Source organism: Macrotis lagotis, chromosome X (assembly GCF_037893015.1).
Source record: "Macrotis lagotis isolate mMagLag1 chromosome X, bilby.v1.9.chrom.fasta, whole genome shotgun sequence".
NCBI lineage: Eukaryota > Metazoa > Chordata > Mammalia > Peramelemorphia > Peramelidae > Macrotis > Macrotis lagotis.
In genome coordinates this window covers 548,648,973-548,675,959 of record NC_133666.1, presented here as the reverse complement: position 1 = coordinate 548,675,959, position 26,987 = coordinate 548,648,973, and the positions used below count along the sequence as shown (strand labels likewise).

Here is a 26,987-nt window from a genome sequence, read left to right as displayed (position 1 = left end):
CGGGATCCCTTGTCCCGCCCCGGCACGCGGGGCGCGGGGAGACCCGGGCAGGCCCGCGCGCGCTCCCCGGGCACCGTGGAGCCCGAGCCGCCGCCCGAGCCGCCCAAGTGTTTCTCCCGCCTGGCCCCGCGCGCGCCCCGGCGGGGAGCCCCGGGGGAGGCGGCGGCCGAGCGGCCGGCAGGGGGCGCCGCGCCGCGCCGCGGGGGGAGCTTCGGCAGGCCGCGCGTCGCCCCGGGCAACCAGCGCGGGCTCTGCAAAGAGCGGGGCGCCCCGCGGGCGGGGGCCGGGGGGGGGGCGGCGCTGGGGGGCGGGGGAGGGCCCGGCCAAGATGGCGGAGGACCTGGACCGGCTGCTGGACGAGGTGGAGTCCAAGTTCTGCGGCCCCGAAGCCTCGAGTCCGGGGCCCCGGGCGCGCCCGCCGGCCAGGAGCGGCGCCCGCGGGGAGGCGCGGCGCCGCGGCCGTGACGAGGAGGAGGAGGAGGAGGAGGAGGAGGAGGAGGAGGAGGAGGAGGAGGAGGAGGAGGAGGAGGAGGGCGGCGCTCACGGCCAGGACGGCGACCTCCGGGGGTAGGAACGGGGGCGCTGCGGCGCCGAGGGGGCCCCGGGCCGCCCCTGCCCCTGCCCGAGCGCGGGAAGCTCCCGCAGGCCCCGCCCCGGGGGCGGAGCCGGGGGCCGGCCCGCCCCCCGCCCTTCCGGAAGCGCCCGGGGCCGGGGTGGGGGCGGGGCGGGGCGGGGGCTGGCTGCTTAACTCGGAAGTGCGCGGGCGCGCGCGCGTGCGTGCGTGTGTCTGTGTGTGTGTGCGCGCGCGCGCGTGCGCTGCTGTGGTGGGGGAGGGGAGGGGGCTGACTGCTTAACTCAGGAAAGTGTGTGTGTTTATGGGTGTATATGTGTGTATTTGTATATGTGTGCCTATATGTGTGCATATGTGTATATATGTGTGTATGTGTGTGCGTGTGCGCTGCTGTGGTGGGGTGGGGGAGGGGCTGACTGCTTAACTCAGGAAAGTGTGTGTGTGTTTATGGGTGTATATGTGTGTATATGTATATGTGTGCCTATATGTGTGCATATGTGTATATATGTGTGTATGTGTGTGTGCGCTGCTGTGGTGGGGGAGGGGAGGGGGCTGACTGCTTAACTCAGGAAAGTGTGTGTGTATGTGTGTGTATATGTGTGTATGTGTGTGTATGTGTGTGTGCGTGCGCAGCTCTGGTGGGGTGGGGGAGGGGAGGGGGCTGACTGCTCAACTCAGGAAAGTGTGTGTGTATGTGTGTATATGTGTGTATGTGTCTGTATATGTGTGTATGTGTGTGCGTGTGCGCTGCTCTGGTGGGGTGGGGGAGGGGAGGGGGCTGACTGCTCAACTCAGGACAGTGTGTGTGTATGTGTGTGTATATGTGTGTATGTGTGTATGTGTGTGTATGTGTGTGCGTGCGCTGCTGTGGTGGGGGAGGGGAGGGGGCTGACTGCTCAACTCAGGAAAGTGTGTGTGTATATGTGTGTATGTGTGTATGTGTGTGTATGTGTGTGCGTGCGCTGCTCTGGTGGGGTGGGGGAGGGGAGGGGGCTGACTGCTCAACTCAGGACAGTGGAAGCGGTTTCCCCGCAGTCGGGGTTGCTGATGGCCCCGACTACTCAATTCAGAAGTGTGTGTTGGTGGCACCTCTTCATGAAGGGAGTGCACAGTGCCCGGCTGTAAGAAGTGCTTACACCCAAAAAGCAGAACACACCACCTTTTTCTTCCTTTTACTTTTCTTTTTAGATTTTTCAAGGCAATGGGGTCAAGTGGCTTGCCCAAGGCCCCACAGCTAGGTAATTATTAAGTGTCTGAAGCCGGATTTGAACTCAGGTCCTCCTGACTCCAAGGCCACTGCTCCATCCACCGCGCCACCTAGCCACCCCTTCCTTTTACTTTTAGAAAAAGTTCTGTTCCAAAAATGTTGCAGGCTGTGGCCTATTTGTTCTTGATCCCAAAATGTATCTGTCTCCAGTGAGAACGAGTCTCCTCCCAAGTACAATCCCAGAACTAGAAGGAGACCTTGGATATCATCTTTTCCAGCACTGCTTGTTTTACAGATTTGGAAACAGGCTTTAAAAGGTTAAGGGATTTGCCCAAATTGGCCACAAGTTTGCAGTGGCTAGATCACCTCACCTTTAGTAAGAGGCTGCTTATGTCCCAGACACTGTATGAAGATAGACTCAGCATTCAAAGGTTAAAGATAGTCTTGGCTCCTAAGAAGCTTATATCTTCCCTCAGCCCTAGGTGATCAATCAATAAACATATACTAATACCTACCATATTCGTGATACTGCCAATAAACCTTAGGAACTAAAAGACAACCCCCACCCTCAAAGAGCTACTGTCCAATAGATGAGACAGTAGGCAAAAAAAAAAATGCAAAGCAAGCTATGCACTGGATAAATGGGAAATAATTAACAGAGAAGGCACTAGAATTAAGATAGAAAGGAAAAGACTTCCTGTAAAAGATGAGATTTTAGATGAGACTTAAAGGAAGCCAGGGAAGTCAGTAGGCAAAGTCACTTAACCTATGTCAATCTCAGTTTCCTCATCTATCTGTAGTTGTAGCACCTACCCTACCTCACCCTTCAGATTATTATAAGGAAATATGTGAGAATTTCAAGAATATTTGGGGTGGCTAGGTGGCGCGGTGGATAGAGCATGGGCCCTGGAGTCAGGAGGACCTGAGTTCAAATCCAGCCTCAGACACTTAATAATTACCTAGCTGTGTGGCCTTGGGCAAGCCACTTGACCCCATTGCCTTGCAAAAAAAAAACGTAAGAAAAAAAAAAGAATATCCATAAAGTGTTTTTGTGACCGGATTTGAACTCTGGTCTTTTGCAATTCCAGTTTTGTTTTTGCCTTCAAAGCCAAGTTTAAAACCACCCAAGGAAAAAGAAATCTCCTTTAAAGGCATTTCAGTCATCAACTGTGAGCCAGACCCTGTGCTGAGAGCTAAAGATTCAAAGGCATGATCCCTGGCTAGGAGGCCCTCACATTCTAATGAGGGATCCGTTAACTCTAGCATGTATCTGTATAAGCAGAGTATTGGTCCTGAGAGGACAGGGATCCCATGCCAGCCCTGTAACAACTTATATGATGATCAAGCAAGTTAAGTGACTTCTCTGAATCTTAATTTCATCATATGTGAAATAGGAAACAATAAAGGTAAAACAATCCAAAATCCTTTCCAAATCTTAGATTCTGTGATTCTTTTAAGTATTTCCTGTTTGCATAGCTTGTTTGTAGGCATGTCCTTTTTGTTTCCCCACATTAGATGATCAGCTCCTAAAGGCAGGGACTATCTTTTCCTCTTGTATCCCAGCACTTAGCTAGGCCTAGTACTGGTGTCTGATTCTTTGTGACCCCACTTAGGGTTTTCTTGGCAAAGATACTGGAGTGGTTTTGCCATTTCTTTCTCCAGCTCGTTTTACTGCTGAAGAAACAGAGGCCAACAGGCTTCAGTGACTTGCACTTGCCCAGGATCACAGCTAGTAACTATCTAAGGCTGGATTTGAACTCAGGAAGAATCTTCCTAGGTCTAGGCCTGACATTCTTTCATCTGTGCCACTTAGCTGCCCTTTTTTAGTAGACGCTAAATAAATGTTTATTAATTAACTCCACTCAGATCTTACCGAGTTCTCTGACCCAGATCCAAACTAGAATTTTATTTAAACAATCAATTTGAGCCTTGGAAATAATCTTTTCAGTCAGTACCATTTATAGGTATCCAACTTCATGACATTAAAGTACCTGAGTTCAATTCTTGCTCTGTTGGGTATCTCTTATCACCTTAGGCAAGTCATTTTACCTCTGCAGGCCTATTTTCCTCATCTATAAAATAAGGAGTTTGTACTGTACAATCTCCAAGTTCCTTCCAGGTTTGTGTGTGTGTGTGTGGTTTTTTTTAGGTTTTTTGCAAGGCAAATAGGGTTAAGTGGCTCTCCCAAGGCCACACAGCTAGGTAATTATTAAGTGTCTGAGGCCAGATTTGAACCTACTCCTGACTCCAGGGCCGATGCTTTATCCACTGCGCCACCTAGCCACCCCTCCTTCCAGTTTTAAATCTAGAACTCTGGGATCTCTGGTAGTTCCACTTAAGTCAAGTACTCATTTTAATATTTATTTAATAATTACTGGAATTTTTGTAGCTCTTTAATGTTTGTATAATGCTTTACAAATATCCATTTCGTCTTCACAACAATCATTGGAGGTAGGAGCTCTATTATTCCCATTTTACAGATGAGAAAGCTGAGGCAGAGGGTGTTTTAGTGACTTTCCCAGGGTCACAGAACTAGTAAGGACCTGAAGACAAACTTGAACTCAGGTCTTTTGGACTCCAAGCCCACTGGCTTTATCCACTTTATCTCCTAGCTGCCCAAACAAAATTGCTTACCAAGCATAGTATAGTAAATCAACTCTTTAATTTGAGCTCTATCATTCATTCCAAACAATAAGCATTTTTTATTATTCTGTACTATGTGCATTTTGCTAGATATTAGATTTGCACACTTTCAAATTTTAAACACACAGAACATCATTTGGAAATTTTAAGTTTGCAATTGACTTCATATTCTCTAGAAAGCATTTTTTCAGAAACCTGGATAATTAAGAATCTCTAGATTGTCTTTTTTAATTGCCTTGGCTAAAGGCAATTGTTACCATGATACATGAACAAATGAGGACATCCAGAAAAATGTAAATGTGCAAGTAGTTGTTTTGTTTTTAATAAAAAATGCAACCAATGAAATTAGTCTATATTGAAAAGGTAACTTTGTGTCCTTTAAAAGTGGTGAGATAGCTGTGGTGAGGTACATTCTTTAAAGAGGGTCAGTAGCAAATAGTTTTTGAAAACCAGAAATGGTCTACCATCCAGTTCTCTACATAGCCATTTAATTTTTTTTTTTTTTTGGTGGGGAGGAAAGGAGAGCTGGTTCAGTTACAGAAGAAGTGAACTTAATGACTTGCATCTGACAAAATGAAAAGAGGTAGAACTAAAACCATAGGAATTGGTGCTATAACCAGACAAAGATCTTTTGCATAAGGATAGTGTATTTCATAATGTTCAGGTTATCTATACACCTCAATCCTTCACTGGAAATTAATACAGTTGATTTCTGCCTCAGTCAGTTTTTATCCTTATCCAGTAATTATATATTTTTTAACCTTTGACTATAATAATCACTAAAATACAAGGTGGTGTATCTGTATGTATATATGTATGTATATGTATATGTGTGTATATGTATGTGTATGTGTATATATCTTATTTTAGCCACACAACAACCCAGTAAGGTGGAGTCAATTAGGTGATACATTGGACCTGGAGTCAAGAAGACCAGAGTTCAAATCCAGTCTCAGACACTTAGTAGGCAGATGAACCCTGGGCAAGTGACTTGACCTCTCTATGCCTTAGTATACTCATCTACACAATGTGGATAATAATAGCACTTAACTTCCCAGGGTAAGTGTAAGTATAGGGTTGTTGTAAGACTAAAATGAGAAAAATTTGTAAAGTGCTTTGTAAATCTTAAATCATTTTTACTGATCATAACTAATAATTTTTTTCTAATGATGAAACCCTGATTTTTTTAAAAAAGGATTGGTTGAGGTAACCCTACTTCTTATATTGACTTTTACTAGTGATAATTTTAAAAATTAGTATGTATACAACACAGATTTGTAAAATACTTTAGATGTTTTTTCATTTTAGTATTGAATATACCCCAAATTACTAATATATTTTAGCAGAGAAACATAGGGGATTTTTTAACCTACCTATACATTATAACTTTAAATGTTCTACTATAAATGTCAAAACAGTGATAGTGTTCAGTATATAATATTTTCTCTTTATTCCAAGATACAGTGTTAATGTTCATAACAAAGAACAATTAGAAAACCTGTTCTTTAATGTCCTGTTTCTCTTTATCACTTCAGATTGCTGAGTTGTTTAAATAACACTTTTCTCTTCAGAGAGTGGTTGGTTTCTATACTCTGAAGCTTTTTTTTTTCCAGATCATCTAAAGTATCATTGAAAGGTGATGATGATCTTGATGGTCTAATTAACGAAATCTTCGAAGAGCCCTGTTTTGACAAAAAGTCTGCTGTAAGTAGAGTCCCGTGAACATAGTGATTTTTCCTTTTGTGGGTCAAGATATATTTAGAGCATTCAGAAAATTTGAAGATACAATTAACTATACACATTCCATTGAATAAAGAGTACAGACTTTAGAATCAAATGATTGATTCAGGCTTTGTTACATATTACCTGTGATACCTGGAACCAGCTAATTCATCTCTCTCACCCTCAGCTTTTATCTTATGAAAAATGAGGAGTTTGGTTTATATGACAACTAAACCCTGCATTAAATTGTAAATTAATTCATGATCTCTTAAATATCCCAGCTCTCCAAGTGGTTCTCCAGCTTTACCTTAAAGAATTCTCATAATATTACCTGTCCAAATCAGTCTAAACTTCCTGGCTTCTCGTGTGTGTGTGTGTGTGTGTGTGTGTGTGTGTGTGTGTGTGTGTGTGTGTGTCCTTAGTACCTCAATCTTGACAACAATCTAGAAGACTTGTGGCTACAGAATGTGATTAGGGGAAGCAAAAGGGACAGAGCTAGTAAGAAGAGAGATGAACTTAGGGACCACAAATATTCCTGAGTAGATATAATTCACAAGTGCTTGATGATACATTTATGTATCAGCTCAAATGAGATAATTTTTGTAAAGTATTTAAGCACAATACTTGGTTCAAAATGGTGCTTTATAAATACTTAGTTTTTCCTCTTTCTTCTTCTTCTCAGAGCTACACAGCCATCGACATAAGTATACACCCAGATGTTGGAGAAAGTGTGATCTTAGAAGTGGTGACCCTACCACCCATTCACATAAAGTGTGTTCCCCGACAAAAAAAATGGCAGACATTTGTACTAGGGAGAAATTTTTTTTTAAAATAGGGAGTTTACTTCTGGAAAAAGAAAGAAAAAGCAAAGAGATATTTTTGTCTTCGTTTAGTTTGATCACACACTAAGCAAAATAAAGACCCGTCCCTGCAGAACTAATCCTGCCAGTTCTCTTTCCTTTCATCTCTTTTTGGCAGAGTCTGCTTCCTGGTTGGTATATGTTATATAGTATCACATGCATAGTTAACACTTAATAAATGCTAGTTAATGATGAGGATGTTATGTAACCACTGTATAGCCAAAACTTAGTATCTATACATTTTTGCTGAAATTTCTATTGGCTTAGACCATTTCATTTGATTAACATTAATATTTCTGAAATAATCCAGGACTTGGTTAGTTTATTTTTGGTTCAGATAAGTACTACTCACATACCTTACAAATGAGTCTGATTTTTTGATGTTTTAAACATCAGGTTCTTCGTATTAAATCATTGAACTGAATTATTAACAGAAGAGTTAGAAAGTGACTCTAAATCTTCTCATATTAATAATAGCAGTCTATCGTTTCCCTAGTCTGAAAGTCAGCAAAGTGATTTACAAATTCCTCAGGGAGTTCTGCTTTCTCTATTTTTGCTGCCTCTTTCAAGGATTTGGTTGTTTTTTTTTTCCATTCCAGAAACTTTAAAATGATTACATTCAAATTTTTGTTGAAGCTATTTTAAAAAAAAATAATCTTTTTTCTTATAAGATAAAGCAGCGTCTGAGTTTTACTGTTATATTTCTCTAAAGTTGTCCTTCCTTTAACTGTTTTGTACTTAACAGAAATTAAAATCTAAATCTTCAAATCACACATCTGTTGGAGCTTCCATTCAAGTTCTTGGCAAAAGGTGAGTTGAGATTTTAGTGAATTAAACACATTGGTAAGCTAAAGCTAGGAATGTGGTCTAGTGTTTTTTTTCCTTACCATTAGACCACACTGACATTAAATAGCAAAGCATTACTTTTCAGGAGAAAAGGACCAAGAGCAATATCTTATAAAAGGCTGATGGTTTGTGACCCCATGATGTAAAGGGAGTTTCTATATTGTAGATTATTGCTATTGTAAATAATCTGCCACATGAAAAGGGTGTGAACGGTTGCACAGAATTAATGTTCTGTTATATTCTCCGGGGTTTGCTTTTTTCCCCTCATATTATTTGGCAAACTATTCTTTTGTGACTCCTTTTAACTCCTTGAGTGTTCCAGAATGTACAGGTTACATCCAATAAAGCAAATTCATGATCACAAATAAATATCTCCTTTCCTGAAACAATAAGCTTATGAAATAGAACATTTTGATGACCAAAACATAGCCTTTTAATTATAATTCATATTTAATCACATTTAGATGCAGTCCAGTATACATTGGAGGAAGCGCTGCTCCATGTGGTATAGGAACAAATATTTCCAAGAGGTAGGATACTTGAAATAAATGGCATTTTATAATCATTCATTCCAAAAGTAATATACTGCTTTCAAAATTTTTAGTGTTTAGCATCATTGCAAAATGTGAAAAATAATTTTATTTTATAATGCCTAGTATATTTTCTGTGCCTAATCTAAATATTCTTTACAGAAATTTTTAGTACTCCTGTTAGGGACTTGGAACTTTGATATACTATTTTTGTCTATTTGTTAAAGGGTAAAAAGACTAGAATCCCAGAGTGGGTTAAATCTTTCAGCATGATTTCTTTGCCTTAGCTAGTTTACCTAAATTCTGTCATTTCTCCTTATAACTAATATTTCTCCTTTAGATGATTATTCATTAGGAATATTGTTTTTTCTTAGATACAGATTGAATGTGTTGCCTGAGTTTTACAAAGATTAAGTTTTTAGTCTTTCTGTGTTTGAAAGATTTCCTGCTTTCTTTGAGCTGTTAATTCACAAATACTAAAAGCCTCACCTCACATCCTGATTTTAAAATTCGTGAATTAATATACTTTCCCTGAATTTTCTATTATTTGATCATTATTGTTTCACAATCCCCAAAAAATCCCCAACAAACTACAAATTCATTCTAAATTTGGTTTCAGAGTCACAAAATTACAAGTCTTTTCATCCCAATCACAGGATCCTAGATACAGATTCCTCCAATTTTGTTAATAAAAAAAATTGAAATCCAGGACAATTAAATAACTTTCCCAAAATTACATAATTAATAAGTGTCAGAGGCAGGATTTGAATCCAGGGTTTTTGACCCCTGAGCCAATAATATTTCTATTCTACTCATTGCCAAAACCTTAGTTTTGCCTAATAAGAGCATACTGTGAACTTCCAGATCATTTTAGCAATAAAATGGAGAACTAAATATTGTCTGTAATCCCCAGGACCTCTCAAACCTCTCTAAAATAGAAATTATGCACCAAAGATGAAGCAACATCAGCTATTTTTGTGGTCTAGAACACCCAGAATCCATAAGAATGTTAAAAAAAAAAACCCTCATGAATTGATGCTCACTGACTCCAAACTCAACAACAAGGCAGTATTTGCCTAGGACCCAGTACCCTGGCCACATGGCCAGGGGTTTGCAGCAACGCCTATCCCCAGACCCTAGTCCTGACACCCTCTTTCCAGTGCCATGGAAATCCTGGTTTTCAGGCTGTGGATATTTGCTAGTGCAGTTTCAAACAGACAGCCCAGCAGGCAGGCAGTCCACCAGGACCCTAGCCCAGTTAGCACTACAAAGACAACCCCATAGAACTAACATGACATCCTCTAAGCCAGACCAAAGAACTAAGGAACAGAGGGAGGGAAACAGGATGTTAGGACAGGCTATCATTGGGGGGCTGAGAGTGCTTTGCAGCCTTTGACTAAGCCTGAGGGAAGAAGTACTGCATCCAGTTAGGGCCAGTTTTTACTACCCAGAAATCACCTGTTGCAGAACTCCACGGTGATGAACTATGCCCAAAGTGGGGAGGAAACCAAGACACCTTGAGATCCAGTCCCAAAGGAAAACATTATCAGAGGGAACAGTCAGAGAGTAAATAGAAGGAAGGGGGGGGGGGGTGGAATTGAGACTATCAAAGATTTCAGGAAAAAAAAAACCCAAAGACTTTGAACGTAAGCAGACAAATCAATAAGAAAACAACAGAAGACAATATGACCTCTAGATGTAGTATGGTAGCTACAAATAAAGCAAAACAAAAGGAAAAGATCCAGCACTTGTTGAGACTGAGGATCCTGTAAAATGTGAGAACATAAAATCACAGTTCACTATTTGTGAATGGTTCAAAAGAGAAAATGGGAAATAGGAGAGCAAAATTTTTGACCTACTTAGCAAAACTGATGGGTACTATAGAAAAATTGGAATATGCTCTGGCAAGTTTCATCAGATAAACAAAAAAGAGGACAACAGATTGGGAATGCAAATAGAAGTGAAAGATAGTCTGGAAGAAGAGAAGCATACTGATCTTAAAAGATAGAATCCAAGAACAACACAGCAAAAAAAAAAAAAAAAAAAAAGCTTGCCCTAATACTGCATAAGTCCATAAAAGAGAACTATCCTCAACCAGATATAGAAAATGAAATGACAATTGAAAGAAGTCTCAGATCTCTGGAAAAATAGTCAAGACTGTAAACTCCCAAGATATATAGTGATTACATTTAACAATTCAATTCAGAAGCAAATTCTGCAAAGTGATCAAGAGAAATACCTTGAGATACAACAGAAAGGAAATTCAGATAGCTCATCTATTGTGTTTCATCAGAAAACAGAATAATGTATTCCAAAGACTAGTAGAGCTGTGGATACAGTCCAGAGTGACCTATCCTGCACATCTGATCTGAAACAAAAATGGAAAAAAAAAAAAAAGATGAACATTCAATACTAAAGAGATGTTTGGAATATTTTTAGGGGAAAGGGAAAAAAACTGAAGAGACTATTTAGTTCTGAAACATTCTGGAAAACAAATGCAGGATGAGTGAGTAAATGCAGCAGCCAAGAGTAGTAGCCACAACAGGTGTCAGCAGACAAAATAGTGAAAACTTCATTTTAAATGTTCGCAAGAAGACAAGGGTAAAGGTGGAATTCCTGTAGAGGGGAACACTGAAAAGATGTATCCTAGGGCATTATAGACAGAACCTGGTGATACCCTCCTACAGATGAGTCACTAGGGGTTGTTGTTTTGTTTTGTTGTGCAAGATTTGTAGCCAGTGGCTACTTGGGTTTGGTTCTGCCTGTGAGGAATCATTATTCAGACTTAGGAAAGTATGAGTGGAAATAAAACAAAAATTTATTGGGGGGGGGGGGGAGAGAGAGAGAGAGAGAAAAGAACAACCAAGCATCATTGGCTGGGCCATGGTTAGAGAAGACTGACGGCCCTGAACTGGAATCCAACTCAGATTTTTATGTTTTGCTTCTCATCCAGAGGACAAAAGATGAACTCCCTTTCTCTTACTAGACCAGAATTAGGTAGAGGGTAAAGCTGAAGGAGATCGGGATACAAATTTTGCATTAATAATGGGGAGGGTTTGGAGAACATCACCAAAAACCAATTGAATGATCTCAATTACATTAAATTAAAAAGCTTTTGCACAGATAAAACCACTGTAACCAAGATCAAAAGAAATGTAGTAAATTGGGAAACAATCTTTACAACTAATGATTCTGACAAAGGACTCATTTCTAAAATATACAGAGAACTGAGTCATATTTTTTAAAACAAAAAGCCATTCCCCAATGGATAAATGGTCAAAGGATATGCAAAGGCAATTTACAGATGAGGAGATCAAAGCAATCCAGAGTCATATGAAAAAATGCTCTAAATCATTAATTATTAGAGAAATGCAAATTAAAGCTTCTCTGAGGTACCACCTCACACCTCTCAGATTGGCCAATATGACCAGAAAGGATGATGATCATTGTTGGAAAGGTTGTGTAAAATCTGGGACACTATTACACTGTTGGTGGAGCTGTGAACTCATCCAACCCTTCTGGAGAGCTATTTGGAACTATGCCCAAAGGGCAACAAAAATGTGCATACCCTTTGACCCAGCAATACCACTACTGGGTCTATATCCTGAAGAGATGATGAAAAGGGGTGAAAACATCACTTGTGCAAAAATATTTCTAGCAGCCCTGTTTGTGGTGGCAAAGAATTGGAAATTGGGTAAATGTCCTTCAAATGGGGAATGGCTTAGCAAACTGTGGTATATGTATGTCATGGAACACTATTGTTCTATTAGAAACCAGGAGGGATGGGATTTCAGGGAAGCCTGGAGGGATTTGCATGAACTGATGCTCAGTGAGATGAGCAGAACGAGAAAAACACTGTACACCCTAACAGCAACATGGGGGTGATGTTCAACCTTGAAGGACTTGCTCATTCCATCAGTGCAACAATCGGGAACAATTTTGGGCTGACTCCAAAGGAGAATACCATCTGTATCCAGATAAGGAGCTGTGGAGTTTGAACAAAATTCAAGAACTATTCCCTTTAATTTAGAAAAAAATAGATATCTGATCTTGTTACCTCTTAGACTTCTTGTCTCTTCTTTAAGGATATGATTTCTCTCTCATCACACCCAATTTGGATCAAGGTACAACATGGAAGCAAAGTAAAGACTGACAGATTGCTTTCCATGGGGGGTGGGGGGAAGGAAGTAAAATGGGGGGGAAAAAATTGTAAAACTCAAATAATATCTTTAATAAAAATAAATTCAAAAATAAAGAATGGGGAGGGTCTTCACCCAAGATTACAATTCTTTCTGTTACAATCCTCAATTTACAACTCCACCCAAATCCTTTGTTACATTCACAATTCTCTTCATTTTCCCCTGCATCAGTAGCAAGACCACTTTAAAAATATTAAGATAAAATAATAGAACATAATGTTATGTTTACAGAAGAGGAAGAAAATCACAACTTGAGGAGAAAATCAACATTGGACATAGATGGAAGAAAATAGAAACCTAACTCATAATTTTAAATGTGAATGTATTAGACTGTTCATTTAAAAAAAAAGATAAGAAAACAAAACCCTACAATCTGTTGCTTGCAGGAAATACTTTTAGAAAATAAAGTTGTACACAAAATAAAGCTAAGGATGGAAAAAATCATTGACTGTGCAACAAATGAATCCAAAACAGCAGGCATATAAATCAAGCATGGCTATCTGACGAAACAAATACAAATATTCAAAAAATAAAAAAGATAAACATGGAAATCAAGTTATGCTGAGAAGAATCATAGACAATAAACCAATATGCTCCAAATGCCTTAACCTCCAAATTCATAAGGGAAACCTTTGAGCTACAAGAAACCACAGAAACTAATGTAATAGTGGCAGGATGCTCAATATTTCTCTATTTTGGATAAGTAACAAATAAAAAGCAAAATATAGAACTGAATAAATTTCTCGAGAAATCAGAGCTTAAAAATTTAATGATGAACTGAACAGAACAGGAGGATACTGTACACAGCAACAGTAGTATTATACTGTGATCAACTATGAAAGACTTAGCTGTTTTCAGCAAAAGCTGAATTCAAAACAGTTTTAAAGGACTTATAATGAAAAATGTTACCCACTTCCAGAGAAAGAAATGATGGAGGCTGAATGCAGATCAAAGAATACTTTTTTACTTTATTTTTCTTGATTGCTTTTGGTCTGTGTTTTTCTTTTGCAAAATGACTAATATAGAAATATGTTTTGCATGATAATTTAAAATCAAATTGCTTGCCTTCTCAAGGAGAGGTTAGGAAAGGAAGAGATAATGGTTCAACCATTTTGGAATGCAATTTAGAATTATGCAAATGAATCAGGAACTCCCAATTCCTTGGGCTGATAACTGAAGGCAGCCATCTAAAAGAAGAAAGACCTTGTATACACCAAAATATTTATAGTAGCACCTTTTGTGACAGCTAAAAATTGGAAACAAATGAGATGCCCATCAGCCAGGCAATTTATGGTACAGGAATGTGATAGATTATTACTATACTGTAAGAAATTATGTGTATAATGAATACATTGAAGCTTGGAAAGATCTATATGATCTGATTTAGAATAAGCAGAGCCAAGAAAATAACATACACAGAAACTAAACAATATAAATGGAAAACAATAATACACCAAAAAAAGGCAAAAGTAAATGTAACATAGATTACCAACCCTGGAGTCCGGAGGATCTGAGTTCAGATGTGCCTCAGACACTTGATACTTAGTAGCTGTTTGACCTTGGGCAAGCCATTTAACCCCATTGCCTCACCAAAAGAGAGAGAGAGAGAGAGAGAGAGAGAGAGAGAGAGAGAGAGAGAGAGACAAAAAAAAATGGTAACTGTAACAAAAGTATATTAAACAGGCAGGACTCAATTGAAGAGATATGAGAGATCAACCCCAACACATCCCTTCATGGAAGTAAAAGGTCCACAGGTGTTACATATTGCATGTATTTTTGACTCAACATATTGATCAGTTTTACTAATTATTTTTCCTCCACCAAAAAGTACTGTTTAGGGGCAGCTAGGTGGCACAGTGGATAGAGCACCGGCCCTGTAGTCAGAAGTACCTGATTTCAAATCTGGCCTCAGACACTTAATATTTATCTAGCTGTGTGACCTTGGGCAAGCCACTTAACCCCATTGCCTTGCAAATAACCTAAAAACAAAACAAAACAAAAAGTACTATTTATAATATGAGATGGCTCTCTAGAAAGAGGAGAAGGGAGAGCTACTTAGGATAACACTTCTTTATATTTCTTATTTTTTTGCATATTGTCTCCCCAGTTAGATGAGGGCAGGGACTGTCTTTTGCCTATTTTTGTATCCCTCCCCACCAGCACTTAGCAGAGTATTTAAATAAATGTTGACTGATAACTATGATGTGTAAGAAACAAAAGATATCAATAAAACCTTATTTTTTGAAAAGAGGGTTATGTGCTGACTCATCAGATCCCAACTTTTTCCTTTTATCAAGTCATCTTAATGGGTTTAGAAATAAGAGTAAAAAGCCAACATTTATTTGTCCCAGTCCTGCCCACTCTTAGCAATAAGGATAATCTTAGAGCAGAATCAAATAAGATACATTAACACTAAATTTATCAGGAGGTGACCACTATCGGGTTATCCCATCTTCTCATCTGATTTGGATTCTCCTGGAAAATATTTGCTATCCCCAATGCTTTGTTCTTTTTTTTAACTTATGAGTAGTTAGAAACATGTAGTTAGTTCTGAATAGTAAATTAACCTCCTTGCTGGGATATAATCATCCTCCTTCTTCCTGAAACACTCACCTCACATCAGTTTACTCCAGTCACTGGCATCTTCTTTACATTTACAGGTATATATTTCCATTCACTCTATTAGTTTTTGCTTCCTTGTCTTCAGTAGATCTGTTCTTCTTATGTGTTAGTCATGTCTCCATAATATTTTCGACAAATTTGTTAAGCACCTGCTTTCAAAGAATTCTGCTAGATGCTATGGAAAAATACAAAAGTTAAATAAGATGGTTCTTGCAAAATTATATTCTCATGAATTTTCCATCTTTTCAGGATATGAAACACAAACTCACATAGTATACCATGTAAACTATTTTTAGCTAGTTGATACAGTGAGCAGTAGGAGAAGGTTAAAAGGAGAAGAGATGGTGTTAGTGTGTATGAAATTAATGTAGAGACTTTAAGCCAAGGGGAATTTCAGTGAGGTTAATGATTTTTTAAAACTACTTGCAACGCTGGATTATTCCATGGACTGGTATTAATTATGATCTAATAGAGTGAATCATAGAAATCACAGCACCAGAATGATTTCTTAACTGCAATTTGGTTTTATTTTTCTCTGAGGATAGTGTTTGTAGGAAAATGTGGTAGTGTGAATAGATTTGAATAAACTATATTTTAAATTAAATTCAAAAGCTGTATTCAACATTATGGTTGAGATTTTACACATACAGAATGTCAGGAAATTCAGAGTTATGGTTCCCACAACAGCTATAATTCAGCCAAATTGCACATATGTATTAAGGCATTAAAGTTAACACTCTGTGCAGCCATGTAATAAACTACATATGTGAAAGAAGACAAGTTACGGTAGCTTTGGGAACTATAATTTTGCATTTCTTGACTTGTATTCAGAATTTTAATTTAACTTTGCACTAATATAATTGTGTTGAATTTTTTTATGCATGAATACATCTTGGTAAATTGCTAACAGTCTGATAAGAGATAAAGAATTGTACATGAACAGCATGTAAATTTAAAAGTTTTTGCTATGCCTAAGTGAATATTTTTAGCTATAAAGTACTATATATAAATTTTCAGACTATAAAAAGTTTAAAGATTTGAAATTTTAAGCACCTGTGAGTTTTTCAAGTATAAGCATATGATTTTAAATTTTTCTAAATATTTTAAATATTTAAAAAAGAAATGGGAGTACTAAGATTTCTTTCTATAATTTAAAATGATTGGATAAATCACATTTTTCTCAGAAAACATTTAAATGTTCGCAGCAGGGAATCCAAACTCTCTATTTAAAATAAACTATAATTTGATTGACTTTTGCCACGGAGTATATACCCCTAAAAGTACTATGTGGTTAATAGAGTATTTCTTTTTCTCAATTAACACTAATTTTGTTTTGAGAATTTCTTGATATCCCCTTGAGATGTTGCAAAACCAGAGCTAGAAATAGCTGGTTTTTAGAGTAAATATGAGAATTTCCACAGGAAAAGGAAATTTTTTTAAGAAAAAATTTAAGGTCTTGAATACAGTTTAATTTGAAGGTACCTTGAGGTGAAATTCAGCAATCAAGATCCTTTATAAACATTCCATGTTCTCCCATGAGGAACCACACACATAGGTCAAGGTTATGATTTCATTTTTCATCTTTTTGTGTTTCTTTTCATTTTTTTAAAGAAGATATTTGAGCAGTAAATTCTTGAAACTAGATTTTAGTCCCAGATTGGGAAAATGAAAGAGCATTAATTTATAAATGCTGAGAATCAACAAAATTCACTATATTTCTAATCCATTTCACAAATTTTGCCTGTCAGACACTCAAGATAGGCAGCCCTTTTCATCTGGCCATTATAACAGTCTGGTCTCAGTCTCCTTGCCACCACAATCTCCCTTCTCCAGTCACACTTCTCTCTTTTAACAGCCCTGATTTGGGTCTTTTGCCAACCATTTCACGCTGATTATGGGAATAGACATTAAAGTCCAGTAAAATCTCCTAGACATAAAAAAGATAATAAACTCCCCATCATGTAATTCAAATGTCAGACTTCACATTTGATCCTATTAAATTTCATCTTACTAATTTTGGACCACTGTACCACAATGCAAGAACTATTTTGGGTATATGTTGTATTACCTAGTCCTCCTAACCTTGTTTATCTATACATTTTATAAGCATGTCATTGATACCCTTAGCTGAATCATTGATAAAAATATTAAAGAACCAAGCACAGATTTCTATTTAGCTCCCACTTAAAAAAAAAAAAACCTACTGGCTCACTGTTACCTCCAGGATCAAATTCAAAGTCCTCCTTTGACATTAAAGTGACCCTATCCTTCCTTTCTCACTTTGCTCTCCTTCATCCATTCTGGGATCCAGCCCCACCAGCCCACTTGTTGGTCCATACCCCTGCCTTGCTGTTGAATGTTCCTGTACCTCTTCTTCCTGGACTTTTTCAATACTCAGCACAAAGCTCACCTTTCGTAGCAGGCTTTCCTCCCCCGCCCAACTACTAATGCCTTTCCCTCCAAGATGACCTTCTGTCTATCCTGTGTGAATCTTGTAATATAATTTTCATGTTTGTCTCCACCCACTACCCACCCCCAGAATGCAATTTCCTTTGATAGCAAGAACAGGCCTAGCTTTTAGCACAGTACCTAGTAAAGAGTAAGCCACAAAATGCTTATTAGTTGACTGGCCAACCAGTTTAGAATTATTAACTACTTGGTAGATCAAGACATTCCATCAATTCCAAGTCTACCCAACTACTCTAACATTCAGCTTTTATCTCTCCATCATGTTTGTAAGGAAAATAAGAAAGACTGGGTCAGATACTCTGTAAAAATCTAGGATTCTCCTTAACTACTAGCCTAGAAATCCTGTCAAAAACATCCAGCCTGACTTGTTCTTTTTTCTAATTTTATTTAAGGCAATGGGGTTAAGTGATTTGCCCAAGGTCACACAGCTAGGTAATTATTGTCTGGGGTTGGATTTGAACTCAGGTACTCCTGATTCCAGGGCCATTGCTCTATCCACCGCATCACCTAGATGCTCTGTGACTTGTTCTTTAAAGCATAGCTTCAAAGAATAAGAAAGTGATGGTCGTAGACTATCTGTGGTAGAGAATACCATCTGTATCCAAAGAGAGAACTGTGGAGTTTAAACAAAGACCAGACTAATACCTTTAAATTTTTTTTTAAAAGTTATCTTATTATATAATTTTGCTATCTCTTATATTTCATTTTTTCCTTAAGGATATGATTTCTCAGGGCAGCTAGGTGGCACAGTGGATAGAGCACTGACCTTGGAGTCAGGAGTACCTGAGTTCAAATCCAGCCTCAGACAAATAATAATACCTAACTGTGTGGCCTTGGGCAAGCCACTTAACCCCATTGCCTTAAAAAAATAAAAAAAAATTTAAAAATGGATATGATTTCTCTCTCCACACATTCAATTTTTATCAATGTATAGCATGGAAACAATGTAGACTATAGGACTGCTTTCTGTGGGGGGTTGGGGGGAGGAAGTGAGATTAGGAGAAAAATTGTTAAATTCAAAAAAAATTTAAATTCAAGAAAAAAAAGAAAGTGATAGTCTGACTATATTCTCTTCCTGTTATATTCTCTATTGTCATTTTCTTTTTCTTTTTTAGCTTTTTTGCAAGGCAATGGGGTTAAGTAGCTTGCCCAAGGCCACACAGCTAGGTAATTATGAAATGTCTGAGGCCGGATTTGAACTCAGGTACTCCTGACTCCAGGGCCGGTGCTCTATCCACTGAGCCACCTACCCACCCTCTATTGTCATTTTCAATTCACATTTTAGGAAGGACTGAAAAATTAGTGACTATCCAATCCAAAGAAGAGAAATGAGGGTAGTGAAAGGCCCAGTTTGCTTTAAGAAAAGCAAAGAGAAGGCAAGTTATTAATGGCTGGCTTCAAGTATTTGTAAGGATGTCAGAAAATGAATTTGTCTTAATGTCTTTAGCCCCAAATCGCAGAACTAGAGACAATGAGTGGGAGTTGAAAAAAAGGCAAATTTACATTTGATGTAAGGAAATGTTTCCTAACAACAGCTAGAGCTACTTTACTAGAAAGTATCTTTCTAGAAAACATATTGGTTGTCCACCTGAGGATCCCTTTATCCACCATTTCCAAAGACACATGAACATTTGCTGCATATATCCCACAGGGAATTATTTTAAGTATGGATTAGATTAAATGTCCACTGATTTGGGGGTGGGGTTTTTTCCCAATTCTGAAATTCCCTGACATTTAGTTCTACAGAAAATTTAGGGAACAAATTAGAAAGGTACCAGGAATAATATTATTAATAGTATTAACAGAGTTAACATAGGATAGGATATTAGAATAAGACTTAGAGTCTGAAAAGATGTGTGTTCAAAGGCAGCTTACAATACTTAAGACTCTGGGCACATCACTTAATCTTATTTTACTCATCTGAAAAGTGGAGATAATAATATGTGATAGTATCTACTTTACAAAATTAATTTAAGGATCAAATTAAATAATTTAAGTGAAATTAAGTGAAATTTAAGAAAACATTAAAATTATTCAATTAAATTATCATCTCTTATTTCTACTAAATAAGTGTCCTCATATAATTATAGTCCAGTTATGCATCACATTCTACCAACTCTAACATTTTAATGGCTTTGTGATCTCTTTGACTAGAACTTGTAACCAGTTGCGTTGTACAGCCTGTGATTTCCGTGTATTAAGCTTTGATGACTACATGTGGGATAAATCCTGTGATTATCTATTTTTCAGGTATGCTTCAAAAAGTCTCAAATTAATAATTTCTTTGAAAAGTTTGTCAATTTGATATTTCTTGTTCTGCTTTACAATCTATTTTCAGTAATAAAATGAATAAATTACATGTATTGTCTATCTAGACATAAGATAATTATTATTATCATCATCATTATTATTAAAGTACCTTTTTGTCTCCATGGGAATCTTGCTGTAACAGTTTACTATAGAGGAGTTTGTACTATATAAAACATTGTCTTAGTGTCCTCATGCAAGTGAACTTGACAATAAGGAGGTCTTATCTATAAGGCATATGTCTCTAAAAATAATTTTATAACAAGAACTCATTGAATTCTCACCAACTATCTATGATGTTTAATAAACCTCCAGAACTGTAGGGGATTAAAAACTTCCCACTATTTGGCTTCTTTTCCCTTAGTTTTAATATGATTCTTTGAACTAACATAAAGCTAAAGTTTATGCAGTGATGTTTTATTCTAATAATAAATTGCTAAGTTGTAGCCATTGGTTTTTTTGGCTTTTAATCAATCAATTTGTAAACATTAAGGACCTACTGCAGGCCAGGCAATGTGCACAATAGTAGACTCACTTAGAAAAACCTTCAAAAAAAAAAAAGACAAGCACTTGTGTTGCTAGACAGTAATGCTCAATTCTGTACATTCCAACTAGAAGGCCAGCTTCATACATTTGTGCGATCCTGCACCATTGTCATGGGAATAAAGAAGGAAGATATTCTCTCGTCCAAGACTCACTGTCACTACTAACTCTGGATCTTCCTCACCTAAACCTCCAGAAAGTTTCTCTCCTATAGTATCACTGAAACTTGCTGAGATACAATTCTTGACTCTAATAGAGCAGTGGAAGGATATATTTGTGAAATTCAGGAGGAACATTAAGTAGAAGGAAAGTAATTTAGTAATACTGTATTCAGAAGTATGGAAGTTCCCAGAATTAAGGGGGAAAGGAGACCTGATAGAGCATTTGGTTGAGGATCAAAAGAGGGAGAAACAGAGCAAATTGGTGGTGGAAATAAATGTACAATAAACCAAACCAGATGGAGCAATTAGATGACAGTCATGAAACAGATCACAGAGCTGGCATTGGAGGTTCAATAAATATAATTGTAATTATGGTGAAGGTAAGCAGGGAATGAGGGGAGGATGTTTAACTGTCAGAGTAAACACTTGCTGGAATTCTCTAGCAGCTAAAAGCAAATAGATGATAAATTCTTCACATATTGCTAACAATTTCATCTTTCAGAAGGTGGAGGATGCAACAAGGTTTATTTCTACTCTTGATCTGATTCTGACCATTAAGGAAGAACTGGTTGCTGAACTAGAAATAACAAGAACCTTAGGGAGGCAGTGACTGTGCTATCATAATGTATGTGAGAGATAAGGGGAAAAAGACTGGGCTTAGGCTAATATGAATTCTGGGCTTGGGGGAAGTGGATTTCAAAGAGTTCAGAGATAGGAAGGGGGTTCCATGATCTGAGAATATAAAATAACTCAAAGAGGGATGGAAAGTTTCCAGGAGAAAATCTTGATCACTGCTAATTTCAATGAAGAAAGGGCTGGCTTAAAGGGGGGATCTTTAAATTCTTTTTTTTTACTTTTTGCAAGGCATTGGGGTTAAGTGGCTTGCCCAAGGCCACACAGCTAGGTCATTATTAAGTGTCTGAACTCAGGTACTCCTGACTCCAGGGCTGGTGCTCTATCCACTGCGCCACCTAGCCGCCCCAAGGGGAATCTTAATAATAAATTCATATTTTAAAAATATTTATGAGAGAGATGGAAGCAAACTGAAATAATTCAATATGAATACAAGTACAGATAGTCTCAGGAAAGATAAAGCCCAATTTGAGCTAGACTGTGATAAATATTCAAAATAGCAAAAATTACTTTTTAAAAAATAAGAGGAATAGAACCTCCCTGCTTTTAGCATAGGTAGGTATTAATGACAGAGAAGAAAGAACTCAATTACTATTTTGTTTTTGTTTTCCTTACAGTAGAAAACAATCTTGGATCTTGGAAAGAGAAAAATGGAGGAACAGGAAATTGCTTTTTGAACAGGAGTGTGTGGGAGTAGACACTTCAGACCACAGGCTGATGATCTTTAATAAAATTCCAGAATAGATTAGAGGGATGGATTATTTTTTTTATATTTTTTTGCTAGGCAATGGGGTTAACTGGCTTGCCCAAGACCACACAGCTAGGTAATTATTAAGTGTCTGAGACCAGATTTGAACTCAGGTACTCCTGACTCCAGGGCCAGTGCTCTATCCATTGTGCCACCTAGCCGCCCTGGGATGGATTATTTCTGAATACCTGGTAAAGGAATAGATATCTTAAGAGTCAGTAAAAGTTCATTAAAAATAAGTCATAGAAAAATAAGCATTTCTTATAGACATAGTGAAGCTGATGTGAACTAGATAATGTGTTAGATGGTTGACTTGACCCAGAAAGTTTTAATTAATAGATTCATGTCAGCTTCAAAGAGGTTTCTAGTGAAATGCCCCATTGTTCTATTCTTAGTTCTGTTCTGTTCAACATTTTTATCAATGACTTGAATGAAGACATAGAGGATGTACTTAGCAAATCTGTGAATGGGGTGAAGTTAGGAGGGATAGTTAATACACTGAAAGACAGAACTGGAATTCTAAAATATTTTGAAAGGCTAAAATGGTGGACCAAAAAAAAAGATTTAATAAGGGTAAATCTGAAGTTCTTGACCTTAATCAGTCACACAAGTTACAGAAGGTAACCCAGTCTTATTCTTAGTCAGCTATGTGATATGGCACCATTGCTCCATTAGTAGAATATGGTGTTCTGAGCCAGAGGAGGTCTCTACCCTGGTCAGAGACATGTGAAAGATTTGGTTTAGTTCTGGATATGAACAAGTGAGGTGATCAAGATGGTAAGAAACCTGAATCCATGTCATACACAGATAGATCCATTGAAGAAACTGGGAATGTTTAATAGAAGAAGTGAAGATTTAGGAAGGACCTGAATGAGGATTGTAGTTCTAAAAAACAGCCGAATGGCTTAATTTTCAAACAGGAGTGAGAGGGAGTATTTAGATATTTGAAGAATTGCCATTTGGAGAAAGGACAGAACTAAGAAGCATGGATTGGTTTTATAGGAAAACTGATTTCAGCTCAGTCTAAGGAAAAAAGTAGAATGAGCTGCCTTTGTGTGAGGAGGAAGAACCCCATCACAGAAAAGCTTTAGAAGAGACTGGATGACCACTTTCTGGAGACAAAAGAGATAGGGTTCATGATTTCGGTTGAGGCTGATGCTGAGGTCCCTTCCAGCTCTCCCAAAGTCCTATGACTCTGTAGTTTACATAAGCTCACCCCACAACCCAGAGGTAGGTTTTTGTTAAGCTTTATGTTCATTTTGACTTTTCTTACTGTTCCAAACTCTTTCATCTAGCACCTTCTGATTAATATTTACTACATAATGAGATTTTATATTTATGTGTGAAAGTATTTTATAACATATTAAATACCATGTATATGTGAGCTATAATTAATTATAAATTGTACCTCTACTTAACTTAGATATAAACCTAAGTTCCTGAAAACTTTGTTGGTTAAGAGCTAGCTAAAGAGACTACACATCCATCCACAAGTTGCATCTCAGAGAGGCTTATCCCCAGCAAGTTGGCAACTAGTCCTTTTTATTAAAAAAAAGTCATTATAAAGACCATCTACTAAGTTATGGAGAGAACATGACCTCTACCAGCAGAGGGAGTGGCTATCCCACTGAAGTACTGATATAAGAAGCAATATATTATCATTCAGTAATTATAAATTATTTTTATAAAGCTAAAATTCAATAAAATATACTTACCACCAAGACTAAAGTAAATGTTATTTAATCTTTTTTGATGATACATTAGGCCAGGGGTGGCTAGGTGGCGTAGTGGATAAAGCACCAGCCCTGGAGTCAGGAGAACCTGGGTTCAAATCCAGCCTTAGACACTTAATAATTACCTAGCAGTGTGGCCTTAGGCAAGCCACTTAACTCCATTTGCCTTGCAAAAACCTAAAAAAAATTAAATTAAAAATTAAAAAAAATGATACATTAGGCCCTTAAAGAGTCATAATGAACATCAGGTGTTGTACAGTCAGACATGTGGAAAGGCTGGTCCACATGGTGTTCTGACTAATAGAATGCCGAGAGATAGAGGATTTATTATAGCTGAAATACCAGTGAGCCCTTCATTGTGCTGGATGCTTGAGGGGAGGGGCTTAAAGAGAAATAGATACCATTCCTGGACTATTGAGTTGTCATAGATATTCATTTAGACATCTGTGCACAAGCCAAGTAGAGAATTGGCATGATTAGTGTACAGAATTGTTGCCAGGCATAGTAGCATTTACGTCATCAGAATGCTTTGTAACTTCATTTTCAGCTGCATTGAGACACTGTGAGGTTAGTTTTTGTCTCATGAAGAAAAGCTATGAAGGAACGGGACATGTAAATGACACTCAGCTTGTTTTTCAGTTATGTGCTTGTCCACACAGACAAGCAAGGAAATGAGAGGCTTAGGAGTCTGTCCTAGTACCAGAGCTTCCTCTCCAGGATCAGGAGCTCCAGGGTTGAGAGTCCTGTAAGGCTGCAAGTAACCTTGCTTACCCTCTCATTGTCCCAGGTGGAGTTACAGCTAGTGACAGTTCTGGACCAGTGAAATCACAGATCTAGATCTTCCAACTCACCCACCCCTTCAAAAAGGCCCAACTAAAGAATATGCTTCCTTGGGAAGAATATTTAGGTGATCTTTTTATTGAAGACTAGCAAATTTTCTTTATAGAATTTTTTGATTTGATGGCCTTTGTATTCATTCTTTCTATTTCTTAGCTCTTCACTATTTCAAATCCATATTAACATGCTCATAAAAATATTGATTCCCATATATAAAGTAAATTGACCAGAGGACATTGACTTTATTTCAAACAACTTTTTTTTCTATCTGATCTAATGCCATTTGCCATACAAGAATATATTTGTTAATTACTTGGCCACCAGAGGGCACTACAAGGTAAGCAGCAAATGTATGTGTGATGCTCTATGTCCTTTTAGCTTTGATCCATTTTACTTTTCCTATTATATCATCACGAGGAACTTAATTTTCTCTGCCATAGTATATTTAAATATTCTATATCCAATTTATTATGAAAACCATAGTTCATGAACTCATGCTGTTGGTCATGTGATAATTGCCTTAAAGTAGCTACTCTCATGTTGTTTTGCCCTAATTAAAATCATTCTAAATATGTGGTTACATTGTTAAATAAAAATCATTGTAGCAGAATGGATTGAAGGCCAGTGTTGGAGTCAGGAAGGCCTATATTACATACAGCCTCCCCTCTGATCCATTTAATGTTACCTAATGACCCAGATAGCTTTCTGAGATTCAGATTATAGGAGTTGTGGCTTAAACACTAGTAGAAGGGATTTCTACCAAAAGTTGCCCATAGTGCTGAAATCACAAATGCTGACTGTGTGTGTGTGTGTGTGTGTGTGTGTGTATGTGTGTGTGTGTGTAGATTGTGTACATATTGTGTGTATATGGTGTGTGTGTGTGTAGATTGTGTACATATTGTGTGTATATGGTGTGTGTGTGTGTTTTTGGCACATTGGCACCCTCTTTTGTAACTTGTGACTCCAATGATAATGAAATCAATTATTCATCTTTCCATTGTGTCAACGTATCCAAAACCTTGAACTAACAAAGAGAATTTGCCTCACATTTGAGGCATAGAGCAAAGACATTGAAGACATAGAGCAAGAAGCAGAAGGGCAAATGTATCTGCTTTTGTTGGAGAAAGTGGAATGAGGGTTTCATTTGGGCAATTTTTCTTTTTTCTTTTTCTTTTATTGTTTTTTCCTAAAGTCACCTTTAAAACTGGGAAATTACAAGTGTCAAAATTTCTTTTTTAAAATGCTCATTAGTTATTACCAATATAGAAACCCCCATCATGTGTTAAAAGCTGCCTGTTTTACTATAGGAACAATATGCCTGATTTCAACAAGTTGAAAGCAAAGATGACAAAGCAGAAAGGAACCCGGGCCTATGCTTGTCAGTGTAGCTGGAGAGATGTGGAAGAACTCACTGACCTTCGGACTGATCAGCAGCTTCGATGGGTTTGTGGTAAACATAATGAGTGAAGTTTTCTCACCTTCCCACCAGTTATGCAAAGGCCAGCTTTTATGGGAGCAGACTCTGGAATGATTTTGTGTGCATCTTAGCAAAAGACAGTGGAATTATTTGACTGAGTAAATTTTACAAATTTCCAACGTCCAATGGGCTAGGAAAGATAATCAGGTTTTAACATTTCAGAATCGTTATTTTCTCCTTACTTATGTATGAGTATTGCCTATAATAAGCAAGGTCACAAGTTAAACTATTCTCCATTTCTTGAGAACCGTGAAGTTTGCCCTCCTAAAGACTTTCATGTACACACACATATGTATTTTTCCCCAATTACATTTAAACAATTTTTTGCGTTTCACCATATTATGAAGAAATGGCATATAATGTAGATATTGTTTGCATATATAGAAATTAAAGAAATGCTGACCAAAGAACACAAAAAAAGTCCCTCACTCTAAAATATGTATATCAGCATCTTCCATAGCTGTCCTCCATGGTGTTTCCAAGACCTTAAGATGCAGCAGAAACCACAGATTGACTATGATCCTTACCCATCTGATGCCCTTTCATCTTTGGAGGTGATTTTAAGAATTCTCAAATAGATTTATCCATGTGGGGCATAACTGTGCTCTTCCTGGACACTTTCACATCTTTAATAAATATTCAAAAAACATCTTTTGATGAGTCATTTTATTGTACATGCTTGTTTTAGTGTGAGAATTTTGGGGGAACCAAAAACCTTAAATATTCATCAGAAACATATGCACATAATACATAAATGCAATGCTGGTATATGGATGCTATTGTTTTCATTTTAGAGGTAATTTTTAGCATTTAACCTACACCATACCTCAGGTCATTTTGAATTTGCCAATGGATTGTTTTTTTAGTTGATAATTAGAG

At 37.8% G+C, this 26,987-nt stretch overlaps 1 protein-coding gene and 1 long non-coding RNA gene across 2 annotated transcripts in view; one reads left to right on the top strand and one right to left on the bottom strand.

Annotated features, from left to right (window-relative positions):
• The window catches only part of LOC141497594 (uncharacterized), a 48,826-nt gene extending 48,372 nt beyond the window's left edge, over positions 1-454 (bottom strand). Inside the window, exon 1 of the long non-coding RNA XR_012471370.1 lies at positions 341-454. This is a non-coding gene — a long non-coding RNA (uncharacterized LOC141497594). The remainder of the gene's footprint in view (positions 1-340) is intronic.
• On the top strand, positions 323-26,757 carry CFAP418 (cilia and flagella associated protein 418). Its single transcript, XM_074200325.1, has 6 exons — positions 323-567; positions 6,035-6,125; positions 7,749-7,813; positions 8,314-8,379; positions 19,824-19,919; positions 25,939-26,757. The coding sequence occupies exons 1-6, from the start codon at positions 329-331 to the stop codon at positions 26,096-26,098; spliced, it is 717 nt and encodes a 238-aa protein (XP_074056426.1). The 5' UTR covers positions 323-328; the 3' UTR covers positions 26,099-26,757.
• The last annotated feature ends 230 nt before the right edge of the window (positions 26,758-26,987 follow it).

Coding starts and splice junctions, on each gene's coding strand:
- CFAP418 (XM_074200325.1), top strand. CDS start 329: ATGGCGGAGGACCTGGACCGGCTGCTGGACGAGGTGGAGTCCAAGTTC. Junction 6,126..7,748: donor GTTTTGACAAAAAGTCTGCT/GTAAGTAGAGTC, acceptor TGTACTTAACAG/AAATTAAAATCTAAATCTTC. Junction 19,920..25,938: donor TGTGATTATCTATTTTTCAG/GTATGCTTCAAA, acceptor GTTTTACTATAG/GAACAATATGCCTGATTTCA.